Here is a 13,346-nt window from a genome sequence, read left to right as displayed (position 1 = left end):
AATTGTACATTTGCCCGTCTTTGAATTAAAGAGATATAACAAGCATCTTTCATCATTCACATTTTCAGTATGTGGCATCTAAACAGAATTCAATTTTAAGAAATAGAGAAAGAACTAGCTGCCGCGCATATTAATTCTTGTTGTTTTTTCAGCTTGCAGCCTTTTTTAGATAACTACCTGGAGATTAACACATTTTTCACGCAATGCAGGGGGGCAAGCAAAGTAGCTGCACTGTATTGCGTGAAAGGGAAACTGCAGAAATACGCCATATTTCTGAGAGACAGCTGAGCTTTATCTACAGAGCTCAGAGTATTGCTGTATATGGATATTTTTAAATAAAATTATTACCAAATAGCTGATCTTTTGTGGTGGGTCCATCCTCCAGGAAAAAATAGCTCTGTGAGTTTGGGATCCAGTTAAGCAGCAACCCTTAATGCCTTTCTGCAGTAACTGCAGTGTTTGCGTTACTTATCAGCCAAATAACCGGTTGCATCCACCTGGATAGTTACGCTAGATCAATTGTCATGATACCTTTTTTAATAGGCCTAATACTCGCCAGTAATTTATTGTGACAGGCCGAGTAGGCGCTGTCAGTTCCCTTATTCACTTTCTTCTCATGGTTGGTGAAGAAAGTAAGCAACAAGAGAGGTTAAAATATGTTCTGCAACTATAGGTCGTGGGCACTCAGACCTCATTTATTTCCTGTTTATTTTGTCCAGAGGACATCTGATTTTGGCATGAATATTCTTCTAATTATTACTCAATCTGGCAATAATGGATGGTAAAGCAAGGAGGACTCAGGCAATGCCTCCCCTGGCATATCACAGATTTGAAGATGGGAGATGGAAACTTTATTTTCCTTAGGGAATTTTGCCATTCTTTTTATCTATATGTAGGCTTTTTCCTACATCACTCCCAAAGCCTAGAATGACCTGCCATTTTCTACTACAGCCTACTCCCCAGTTCTTCCACTCCCAAGAAGCTGAAGACCTGACTAATAGTTCCTCTTCTACCTTAGGTAAGGCTGGACTCACATCTGCTCAGCACCAGGATAATATCAACATAACATAAAATGAGGCAAAAAACAAGTTACTTACCTGCAACAGTAGTTTTGCAGCTAGACTCTTCAAGATTCACATACTGTGCATATATCCCGCCATCTAGTGACTGGAGTCAGAAAGTGCTACTTGTATTCTTTTATTTTTTTTATTTTTAATGAGTGTTTGGGAAACCAGATCCCCAATTAAATTTCACAATACAAGCGGTATTAGGGCAACCTAGCTCAGTATAATACGTTTAAGTGAAGACTGTGAACATTTCTGACTGAGATCAGCAAGAAAGAGTGAATGGTGGACTTTGAGGGGTCTATACATAACCTCATGATTAAACGCATGTGTTGTCTCTATTACTAGCCAAGCAACATGGTGTGCTGGGCACTGCAGTTTTTTTTTTTACGGATGTTCTTTTATATTGTTATCCTGCCTGCTATGTAATTAAACAGCAAGAAAGACAACCTAACAGGAGCCTCCAGCCTTGACATAAAATTATCTCTCGGCTGGATCACATCCGACCTGACCTTTGACATCATTAGCAGCAGTTGTGAAAGCCTCGCTCTGGAACAATGTGAACCTTTGTGTAGAGACTGGCTTGAGATACCTTCATCATGATTGACCTGAAGAGTGCGGCCGCGGGTCAGCTGCAGACTCGGAGAGATAAACAACCGTGAACGCACGGCAGGTTCATCTTAATACATCTTCTCATTAAAGTCCACAAATGTTGTCTTGGTGCAAGCTCCCTCACGAGGAATGCAAATACTGCATACGATGCCAGCGTGTTCACCCCCTCTTTGAATTTAAACAACCTTTATGGTACAGCTGTCCGAATCAATTTAAATCCAACTTTATGTGACTTCCTATAAAAGGCGGGCGTGGCCGGCACAGGTAAGAGCGGTGAGGCGGGGTGGTGTGGCTGGGAACTTCGACAAATGAGGGGATAGGTCAAATTAAATTAAAAAATAAATAAAACCACTTACCTTGTGCTCTCCGAGTTGGCGATGCGGTGAGCGCAAGGTAAGTGGTCTTATTTATTTTTTATTTAATTTTACCTATAACGTTGTCTGTCGACTCCCCCCCCCAAACCGCCCTGCCGCTGCCCCACCGCACTTACGCGCCTGATAAAAGGGCGTATCCATAATTTCGTTTATAGGAGTCATTGAGAGAACAACTGGGTTACAGTAACAGTCAGTACAGCTCTACATGAGAGCAATACTTCTATATGCTCAGACAGACTCCCAGACGAAGAGGTATTACCTAAAACCCGCAATGCCTACACACGACCTGAAATACCCAATACCTTCTCCAGCGTCTGGCATTACCGCCAAAGGCCAAAGAAAAAGTTCAGATGCTCAAGTACCATCTCAGATTCACAAGGAAAACCACCATATCTTTAAGCATCAATCGAAATACACACGCACAACCCCAAGGGCCGAGTTACACAATCCACTGCCAAGCCACAACCACAAAAGTGCATAAAAAGCCTCGAGTTCTCATACAAAGCATCAGTATCAGATGCCCAGAACAGCAAAGTACGGCTAATTAAAAATGCCAAAGTATAGCCTCAGATGTCCAGACATGCAAATCAAATGCACATACTTGAAATGAAAACGTGTGTATGTGTGCACACACGTGTAACTGTCTGTTCTCGGCTGTGCCCCTGCCAAGTTTCCCAGGTCCTAGAATGATGTGTTGCTGCAGCCCAGTTTTTTTCTTTACATTCTAGGACTAGTAGTCTTGTTTATTCCATTATAAAAGAAGCCTACTAGTCCCACAATTCAAAGGAAAAAAACTGGACTGGCGCAACAGGATACATGATGTGTGGGCCTGGGAAACTAGGCAGCCACTTTCCAGCAGAGGGACATTTGAAGTCACAGGTTGAACACCATTATACAGCCCATCTATAAGCATGATTCATTCAGGCAGCATTTATGAAACCGGCTGCCACTGACCTTTTGCTGAAATCAGACAGATCAGGCAACCTTGTGTGTACTTGAAACAATCAAAACTCCAGGGGCCTCATTTTTGAGGCCTAGCGTGAGTTTTGCGCTACTGATGCGTCACTTTTTGTGACGCATCGGCGGCGTAAAACATGCCTCCTGTTGCGCACTATTTACAAAGTTACGCATCTAAGCAGATGCGTCACTTTGTAAACCCCTGCGCTACATTATACCAGCGTCAGGTATAATGTATGCAGGGGAGGCGTTACACCGCAAAAAGCCTGGTAGAAGTGACGCAGTGAAATCTATGAGATTTCACTGCCTCACTTCTAGGACGCTTTTGCGTCAAAATCTTGCGCCTGCCTCACAGCAGTCGCAAGACTAACCCAGGCCCTTTCACATGGGGCTTGCCCCCATGTGAAAGGATGCATTGCTGGAATTGCGTCACTTTTGTGACACACTCCAGCAATGCGTCACTTTTGCGCTTACAGATACGTCAGAAATACCAGGGGCATAAAACAGGCCCCTGCAGCCCCCGCAGTGCGGGGGGGCCCTCACCCTCCAGGGGGCCCCGTCAGCACCGCACTTCTGCTGGGGAGCTCTAGATTGAGTCCGGAGGGGGCCCCTTTACCTACCCTGCAGGGGGGCCCCCTCAAGGTTTGTTACGCCACTGAGAAATATTGACGTATCTGTAACTCCTTGCGCCATGATGTGTCATTCATTAAATATGACGCATCCGGTATTTCGCAAGGAGTGCGCACTCAGAAGTCACGCATCGCAGCTTTCACGCAGCGATGCGTCATTTCTCATAAATGAGGCCCCAGGGTGGATCCAGGAACTCAAGATTATTTGCATTTTTCAGGCCAGCCATATACAAAAAAATTGCATATGATAGAATGAATCTAAATGCAACTCGTGTACAAAGCAAGTGTTTAACTGGAAACCCTGGCATTGATCCTGTGTTTGCCTTTTATGCCCTCCCAAAGTGTAGGCCTTGAGTAAAAGGAGCATAGGGCATTTCCGGGACGACGTCACACACAGCAGTCTTCTCCTGTCTTCTGACTGGGAGGCCCAGCACGCCTATAAGCCTCTTTGTGCTGCATTGCCTTCAGCCCGGGCTCCCCTCGCTGCTGAAGCCCTTGAAGCTATGACTATTCATTCCCTCCTGCTTTGGAAAAATGATGAACTCTCTGAAAAGCAGTGCGTGCCAGCCAGTGAATCAGTCTGCATAAACTGTGACAGGGGCGCTGCAGCGGGGAGGCTGCGGCGAGCAGCAAGCGGCGAGCAGAACCGACATCCCTGGGTGTAAAACACTGTAATTACAAGGCTGCGAGAGGGCGCCACGGGTTCTCTCCCTGCCGGAATCAATAGCGGGCCAGACTGCCGATCGCTGCTGGAATATGGAACCTGATTAGAGCCCCCATTGATTCTACTGTAGCGGACTGAATAATAGACTTGGGGTTGGGGGAATGCACTGACGCCGGACTAATTCAATCGAACATTTCCTTGGACGTCTTGTTGTTAAGTGAGTTTTCATATAAAGTATATAAAAAAAAATTATGGAAAAAGAAGCTGCATGCTTTGAAGCCAGTGAATCTCTCAGCCAAAGTATTTATTTGAAAATTTGGTATTATGCGCAGGGGCGTAGGAAGGGGAGTGTCGTGCGGGCCACCCCTCGTGTCATCACTGAGGGAGGTGACAAAAAGGCAAAAATATGTGTTTTAAACATATATTTTTGCCATTTCCCAAACAGGGGGTGACAAGAAATTTTCCGCAGCGGGTACCATCTGACCTTGCTACGCCACTGATTATGAGGACTGCATGTCCGGGATGCAGTTTTAGGAGCGCATGGCGTTGGACCGCCCGACTAGAATGTTGGCCTAGTTTGTAGCAACAGCTTACAAACACTAACTACAATGTCACGTTTAGGTACATATGGAATGAGGTGGGAGGTGCATTTCTCACCACGCCCCACCCTGGGTCAGGCACCGACAATCGCACTCACACGTGCATTAAGATACACATGAGACACGTACTGCCTAGAAACAGAAACACACAATGGGGCGGGAAAACACGTGAACAGTGAATTCCCTAGTAAAACAAGCAGGAGAAATGGGCTAGGACACAGTGACATATATACTAGACCAGGGATAGATTGATACTGGGACCAAACGTGCTCTAGCGCCTTTCCCATTTAGCCCATTCCCGTTCTGCCCCATCTTATTGAGACAAGCCCCTTCACAACCAGTCTCTAGTCAGGGCATTTCTCACCACAGCAAGAAGATTCTCCACTAAAGTCACCCCTAGTCAGCTCATTTCACACCCTCACCATCTTCCAACTGAACTGGGTCGGCTTTAGGGGGGTGTGACCGGTGCAGCCGCACTGGGCGCTGACCTGGAAAGGGGGGGGGCTGTGTTTAGCAATAAACTTCTGATTTAAAAGCACCCCGGGCAGAGTACCTTGTGCTTCCAGCTTTCAGGCAGCAATAAAAATGTCAAGATAACTCTTGAGATTAATGTTCCTGCTAGAGTGAGATCTGAGTTTTGTCTAGCGGCAGTTTTGACTCGCCATAAAGTGAGCAGAGAGTTAATACACCTGCTGCAAAGATCAGATCTTTATTTTACGTGAATAGCTGAGTGGATTAGTAAAGACAGCCTTTACCTTCCTTAAAAAAAAATGGAATGTGTTTGAGAGATGGGCCAAAGAGGGATGAGGGGCACTTTTGCCTGGTGCTAGTGAGGAAACCCAAGGAGGAGGTCATCGGAGGGGGCGGGGAGACGGTGCAAAAAAAGAATGTTGCACTGGGCGTCAACAGGGCTAAACTCAGCCCTGAAACTGAATCACTGCTATCAAGACCCAACTGGACCATATGGGAGACTATCATTTTGCCTGTCAGCAAGGCCGGACTGGGAACCACAACCGGCCCTGGCAAAATGCTTGCCTCCCACTCGGGGTGGGGGGGGGGGGTTGGATGTGCCGCCGAGCTCTTTGCCAGGGCCGGTTTTCAGCCGATTTTGGTACAGGGCCGATTTAGCAGCTATGCTGCAAAAACGGCCCTGTAACAAAAACTGCCCCCAGGGGCCCAAAACCAGCCCCCACCTGTGCGGCGCACCGGGAGATTGCTCAGTGCCCTCTATGACCAGTCCGGGACTGCCTGTCAGACCACTCACGTTCACTCCACTCGCATTATAGACTTTTCCATATCCAGACCATTCTCTGCAACCACATTCCTAGCTGGACCATCTTCTTCACACTGACTTCCATTGCATGGGTCACTGCCAATTAGAGGGCGCTTTACGCTACAAAAAATCCTGCATCACATGCACCGCCTCTGCACCTACTGGATCTGTCCCCCAACACTTTGGCATGAATCTTGCTGCTACATCACTGTCCTATGAAAAGCCCCATCCCACAAACCTACACTCCCCTTTAACAGAGTATGCTGCTTAGATGTATGAATACATACAAGTGGCCCTACAGACAACAAGTCCTACACATTCACAAGCACATCACAACCGATATGAGTCAACCCCTTGGGAATGGTTCTTGAGAATCTCACGGCAGTGGGAAGGGCTTTAAATAGGGCAGGGCTCTGTAACTATCAGACCCGGCAGTAAGTAAGAAGTGACTGAAAAGGGTACCTATTGAGCCATATATTGATGTCCTTAACTTCACAGGCAAAAAACACCAATACATTTTGCAACAATAAGTAACTGTAATTAACTTCAAGGTTGGCCACATCAGCTCTACAGTCCATTTTCAAGTCACATGTTGCATTCCATAACAGTATTTGGTTTTTCCAGGATGTTGTGTTTCTGTAGTGTTCATCAAACATATCATTTGTGTCTAGTGTGTACTGTGAGCTGAGTTGCCCTTCTGTGTAACGGAGAGCTCAGGTTGTGAGTGTGTATAAAGGCCTCCATTGAGAGTGCTGGAGTTGATGATGGAGGTGGTGGGAGTTTCTCACAGTGCAGGTTAGCAGCTCAAAAACTTTTCCCAAATACTTGCTCATCCAATCCTTAGCCTCTCTGCAGAGTGCACAGAGGAATGCTCACATGTTCCAATTGTTTTTTGTATTGCTACCTTTTAGTGCAGTAGATACAGATGGCGCCAGGGCCCAGGGAAGTCAACTAAACCAAACTATGGCTGCATTAAACACTTAGTGGACGGCAGGGATACATTTATAGATCTGGCACAATAGTGCAGCTGTTTGCATGATCCACTGTTATGAATGCTTTAAAATATACATAAAGTGGGCTTAAAGCCCACCCACCGGATTATTCCTTTCTTATGTCATACTATTGGCTATTTGGTTGATGTATGATTCTACCATCCAGAAAGTGCTTCGATTGGAATGTCTGGTAGACTAACTTGCGCCTTAAAATGACATTCAACCATCAACATTTTGTTCTATTCAATTCCTTATCCACTATATGATATACATAACGAAAGTATTTTTACAGATTTTTTCCAGCTTTGGCGAAGCCAGTAGGACAGGTGTTAATCCAATAGCATTTGTGCATGTAACGCTGGAAAATATAGTTTGTGAATGCTCATGCGGCCAGACCGTTTAGCCTTGCTAATGCTTGTTCCTTGCCTGCCTTTGGCCCAGTGGCACCCTTGCTACATCATTCTCTGATATCAAAGGACCCATAACAATCTGCCATGCAGAAATCCTCTGTTTCACACAACAGTGACTCCAAGGCAGCACTGCAGTCAATCAAGGGAAGCTTCATATCGGGATCTCCCATGAGGAGAAGGGGAGATGGAAGCGAGGGGCCTGAATCCTAGAGCCGCAGTTGACATGCCAATCAAAACTACTTTTGACAGAGCTTTACTGAGCAATGGAAATGGCTGTTCTAGTTCTGTGTATCCAATACCGCCCGTCCTCACACCTTCAATTCTTCTCCATCAAAGTTGTGTAGATCAGTGGCCATCATTCTGCATAGCCGGTTCATCGCTGTCAAGTATGAAAAGAGCGCCTTCCGCAATAACCATACCGTGAGTGCGTTGGCTCAGCCGGCAATATCAAAATGATACATTTTCTTCAAAACTGTACCACACACAGTGTACCGAAGGATACATCATAGGGGAGGAGAAGTTGTTTAGACAAAGACTGCAAAAACATTGTTTCCAGAAGCGGTCAGCTAAAATAATGATCGTACATTAATATGGCCCAACAAAAATGCTAGCATGTACATAATTCCTATACTCAGCCAAACTCACTTCACCTGTTAGGACTGGATCTGTTGAAGCTACACAAGTGAACTGTTTGCTTTTAGCCAAGGAGAAGGAAATTCTCGATCAAAGTGGTGAAATTTGAGTGGCAGCTGTCGCCAGCAAGGGCTTTAGAGAAAGTGTTACAAGAGGGAAAAGTGCATTTTGCTCATGAATCGAGCCGTGTCAACAAGGCGCGACCCCGTTCTGAAATAGAAGGAGTAATACTCTAGAAGGGACATGAAGCAGATCACTGATCATGAAAAAGAAGCAAAGTATGCACTTCTGAAAAGTGCTGGAATCAGGAAGGGGAAGCCATTTTACTGATCCAGCTGAGGATCTTCGCCACTGAGTTTTTGGGACTATCTGTCGAATAAGAACCAGTACACTGGCTGGCAAGATGAAACCCTCATTCCAGCAAAGCGCCTGGCCAATCCAATAGCTGGCACAATGGAGAAGGAGTGTACGGCCAAACACCCGAGCGCCCCTGGGATCCTCAGTTCGATGTCTGCATTGTTCTGCGCCTACTCCGCTTGTGTGCCACCTGCAAGCAGCTTGGAGACTAACAGTCAACATAATGCAAATCCTTGGATAACACAGTCCTCTGTTTCCAAAACAGTACTACGGTAAATCAACCAGCAGACCATCAAATACACTCTAAATCTGCTCAACCATGATGTGCGTGTTCCGGGCAGAACCTGTTCACTTGAATGCCTTCGGATGTACCAGAAAAAATCATCTACATTTTGAGTTATGGTTGAAGTCGAAATGGTTGCCACCATTCGGCGATGCACTCATACACTCAATGGCTATTCCAATGCACCAACCAACCTATCAACAGTCAATTAACTCATTTTTATGCTCATTGTACTGTGAAATATTGATAAATCCAAGGCTATATATACAATACATTCACTAGGTCATCTATCTGCAGGCAGACACTCCAGAAACATATGCTAACTTCTGGACGCTGCCCTCGCTTTACAAGATGGATGCTCGGGCCTCTACCCCATGACTAGTTCCACCAGATCTTTTTTTTTTAAGGAAGTGACACAGGGAAGTAAATTGGCGGTAGTGTCCATGAACCTGTTTGTCCCCATCAAACATCCATACCAACTCATCCCTTTCTCTGATCCCTTGTTGCCCACACTTACTTTGCATGCACAAGCCATCAGTGCAGTTTTTAGACTGCAGGGCTGGGCCGTCGCAGTCTTTCCCGCCGTTTTTAGGTGAGGGGTTGGTGCAGTCCCTCTTGCGCCAGTGCGTGCACTCAGTCCCACAAGTCGACCACTTGCTCCAGCTGGTCCACTCGCCATCCTCTGTCACAAAAAATAGAACAGAATGCCTCAGACCCACAAAAGGAAGTGCAAAAACAGCTTTAGCAGTCGAAGAGAGAGACACAGACAGCAACAGTCTATTTTCAGTGCTCTGTGCTGACTGACAGCCAGAGGTGGAAGTACTTGTACACGAGCTGCTGCTTCTGTTTTTTCTTTTTTCCTCCATTGGAACTGCAATTTAATATGCGCAGTTACTAAGGTTACAAATATGTTTTGGCCGGGATCATTTTGTGTACTTAAATTCCAGTTTATTTCCGCTGCTTTCAACAGATCAAGGGCTTTAGCTCCTAAGATTTGAAGCTTTGCATGTTTTCTCAAATCCTCCGCATTAGACGGCTCTGAGGTCAGGGCACGGCCTCCGAGCGGCGCTGGGATTTTTCTGCTAAGGCCATTTGATCAGCAGCGGATGGGCCCTCTTTTGCATATTTGTATGGCGCAGTTTAATATTTCCTCATCGCGGTGCTGGCTAAACTGAAGGAGCAGCTGTGGACTATAAGCACTTTGTAAAACCACCTCAGGTTGGAAGACATGCCGGCGCCCAAATCCTGCTGAACATGTAATACCTGCCTGTATTGTCATAGCGTATGTCTAGCAGCTGCTTATCTCGGGTTCTTGGTCTGTCCTGCCACCTGCCTGTCGCTCTCTGCCTATAATATCAATCTCGAGTTTGGCTGCCATCTTTGTGAAGCTTGTTTACTGCTCCTACATTTTGTTCTTCGACCCTCGACTTGAATTTTTTTTGACCTTGTGAGGGCGGGGCGGTACCTAGGAGTGGGCAGGGTTTCATGCCAAGAACTACCTAAAGGGCACTTCTGCCCCTCCCCCCCCCCACAATGTTTTGGGGTGTTTTCACACCTCTTAGGGAACATTGGTTGCTTAAATCCTCAAAGGACGAGCTAGAAACATACTAAGTGCAGGGGTTACAAGCTCATCTTCCCTACCGCCGTGTTCTCGTATTCCCTGCCACCGTGTCACATTGACTCTTTACTGAGTGAACGTATGAACTATGCTTTGAGAGATCTCTCTGTTAAATCAATTAGCGCCGGGACACCCCGTTGGGGTAGCTGCGCGCTTTACAAAAGACACAATAATAATAATAATGAAGGGAGCTGATACCAAGTGACACACTCTGGTACCATGTGAATTGACAGCTATTGTCTTGAGTATTGATTTAACGTCTCCATTTTGTCCATCTCTGTCTTGCTTTTGGTCTGACTGTTATCACGTCATTGTTGGCCTTGGCGGTGGTTGCCCTAAAAAATGGAGTCCACTTCTGTATTGGTTGGGATAGGGACTTGCTCAGCAGCATTCACATCAGAATGAGGTGCAAGTCAATGGGCAATCAAACTGTTGCCCTTTTCGCCTTTCGAAATAAATATGTAGGGTAGATGCTGTTAGTCGATACACGTTAGTAAATGGGAACTGCTAAGTTCTTCCTTACCTCGTCAACCAAAGTGGGTCACAATCCATATTGAGAATTAAGTCCTGATTTTGATCAGGTTAAATTGGAAAATGTTCTGATTGCTAAAGGAAACACAAAATCCACGGGAGAATTTTCCATTTTATGGAAATTCCTCCAGAAGCGGATTCTCCCCTAAATTTAGCACTGCCTGCGGAAAGCGGAGGATTTTCCATTACCGCCCAACTCTAAATCAGGCCCAGTCAGTTGGTGACTAGGTGACCCTTTAAATAATTCTCAAGTGCTTAAAATAGCACCCAGTATTAGAGGTTAGTCCGATTCCAGTTGCTAACATTTTTTGGGGAGGACACAGGTGTAGGGAAATAAAGTGACTTGCCCAAGTGTCCCACAGTGTAAAAAAAACTAGGCTCCTGAATGCTAAGTTGCCAGCTAGTTAAAGAGGGTGTAACAAAATCTGATTTCAACACTGTGCCCTGTCCGGGCCATTCTAATACACACTTTAAAAAATGTACCAACCAGGGTATTACTAGAACGGTACTACTATGTGACTGAGTGCTCAGTCTCTTAGAGAGTCAAATATTCTTTATTCGGTTACTTAAAACCATAAAAGACACAAACAATATTAGAGATACATACTTTCCGAAAAGTGCTAAAACGTGCTTCCAGTGTATCAGTTAAATTACATTTAAAAAACTGACTGGGTACTCCATATCTTTAGAGTAGAGGCAACTGTACGAATATGTGACTGAAGAGCCATTTCTATTTTATGAGAAATACTGGGCGAGGAATTTTATTACATATTTTAAGGCACATCTAGGACACTCACTGTGGGTTTACTTTGTGCGGTCTGTTGCTCTAATTTTATACTTAAGAGAAAGGGTGGTATTTACCCAAAACGTTCATGGGATGCAATGCACTCTATTAAATGACATCACCACACTTACAAGCCCTATTTAACATGACAGTAGTTGAGATGTAAGGGAGATGGGGCAATAATCTCAGCTTACATTTACAAAAAACATTACAGACCTACTTAAGGCTATCATTTTAATCAGAAATACATTTCCTAGAGGAAATAGAGCCCGGTGGCTTAGCCCTTTTTTGTGTTGCATTTTCATCGCTCGCCACCTGCACTTTATATTGCTTCTGTAATGTAATTAAGAGAACTAGATCCTGCTCAAACTATTTAGTTTATTTATATGCAAAAGGTTGTGACATTGGCCAGGATTCCCTCAAAAGTTTAATAACTATGCCCTAGAAACTACATGCAAACGATTTTACAACTTGTCTCAGCCGTGCTCACTAAGCCACTGGAGTCAAGCTATCTTGGCTGAAGACGGCTGATAGCCAGAAACCGGTCCTAGGATGCTTGATTCCGGTCCAGGAAAGACATGGCTTGGCAGTTCGGTCTGGACTGTTCCCATGAGGCACAGGGTCAAGACTGATTTGCCTATGGCATGTCTGAACTGGGGTGGCTTGGTGAGCAAAATAACGTTGGATTAAACCCAGATCTGTTACTGGGGGTGAATGTTTTGCCACTTTGCAACATTCCGTCCATCATCTTCTGTGTTTTGCTATTCTCAGCCTGGGACCCAAACGTTGCATTTGAATTCAACAAAATGACAGAGTTGCCACAGGGGAGCAGAGTGGGCTTGGCCAGGTGTGAGTGGATCTGTTTTTACCAGGACTAAAAAAGAGGCTGTGCACCCCCCCATCCCCAAAGCCCCGGAATCTAGCCTTCCCTGAGGGTGAATCTGCATGTTGGAGCAATGCTTTGCCTGCTACACAGAGCACAGATAGGACCATACCTGCCAACTTGAAGAACAATCTCACTGTGTGAGGAGGGGGCGGGCCCTCATGCTAAGAAGTACATACGAGGCACTTTTGAACCTTACCCCTAAAAACACCCCCACCCCAAAAAGCTTGCTGAGGCTGGTCCCAAAATCCTGGGGTGTTTTCACACCCCTTAATGGACGTCGGCAGTTCTAAGCCTCGGAAACCGAGCTGGAAAACCACGACTTACAGTGGTTTTCAGCTCGTTTTCCCTGCCACCGTGTGATATCGGCTGCTCACTGGGGGACCGTGTGATGGGAACCAATATTGTGTGTCACACAGTGGCACCGTGTGAGTCGGCAGGTATGTAGGACTCAAGTTTTGCAGTATAGGAGGACAGCCATTGACAAGCAGGACAGTGTGTCTAATTTTTCCGTACATTTAGAGCATCATCTGAAATGGACGAGTAATGGATGTGTGGGATGTGGTTCAACAAAGGCCCCAGGCTAAGGGAGGGCAATGAGGACATTGTGGAGATGAGGATCTTTATGATTGTGCAGATGAGCGACTACAACACTTATATCAGAAAAAAACATACCCAGATGG

At 45.5% G+C, this 13,346-nt stretch overlaps 1 protein-coding gene across 2 annotated transcripts in view; it reads right to left on the bottom strand.

The window, feature by feature from the left end:
- UNC5C (unc-5 netrin receptor C) overlaps positions 1 to 13,346 on the bottom strand; it is a 441,641-nt gene that overhangs the window by 92,218 nt on the left and 336,077 nt on the right. For both annotated transcript variants that reach the window (XM_078676216.1, XM_078676217.1), the window contains exon 7: positions 9,365 to 9,529. In XM_078676216.1, coding sequence (XP_078532342.1) covers positions 9,365 to 9,529 — 165 coding nt within the window. The remainder of the gene's footprint in view (positions 1 to 9,364; positions 9,530 to 13,346) is intronic.

This window comes from Lissotriton helveticus, chromosome 2_1, assembly GCF_964261635.1.
Source record: "Lissotriton helveticus chromosome 2_1, aLisHel1.1, whole genome shotgun sequence".
NCBI lineage: Eukaryota > Metazoa > Chordata > Amphibia > Caudata > Salamandridae > Lissotriton > Lissotriton helveticus.
The sequence above is the reverse complement of the archived record's forward strand: the minus strand, read 5'-3'. Positions and strand labels throughout refer to the sequence as shown.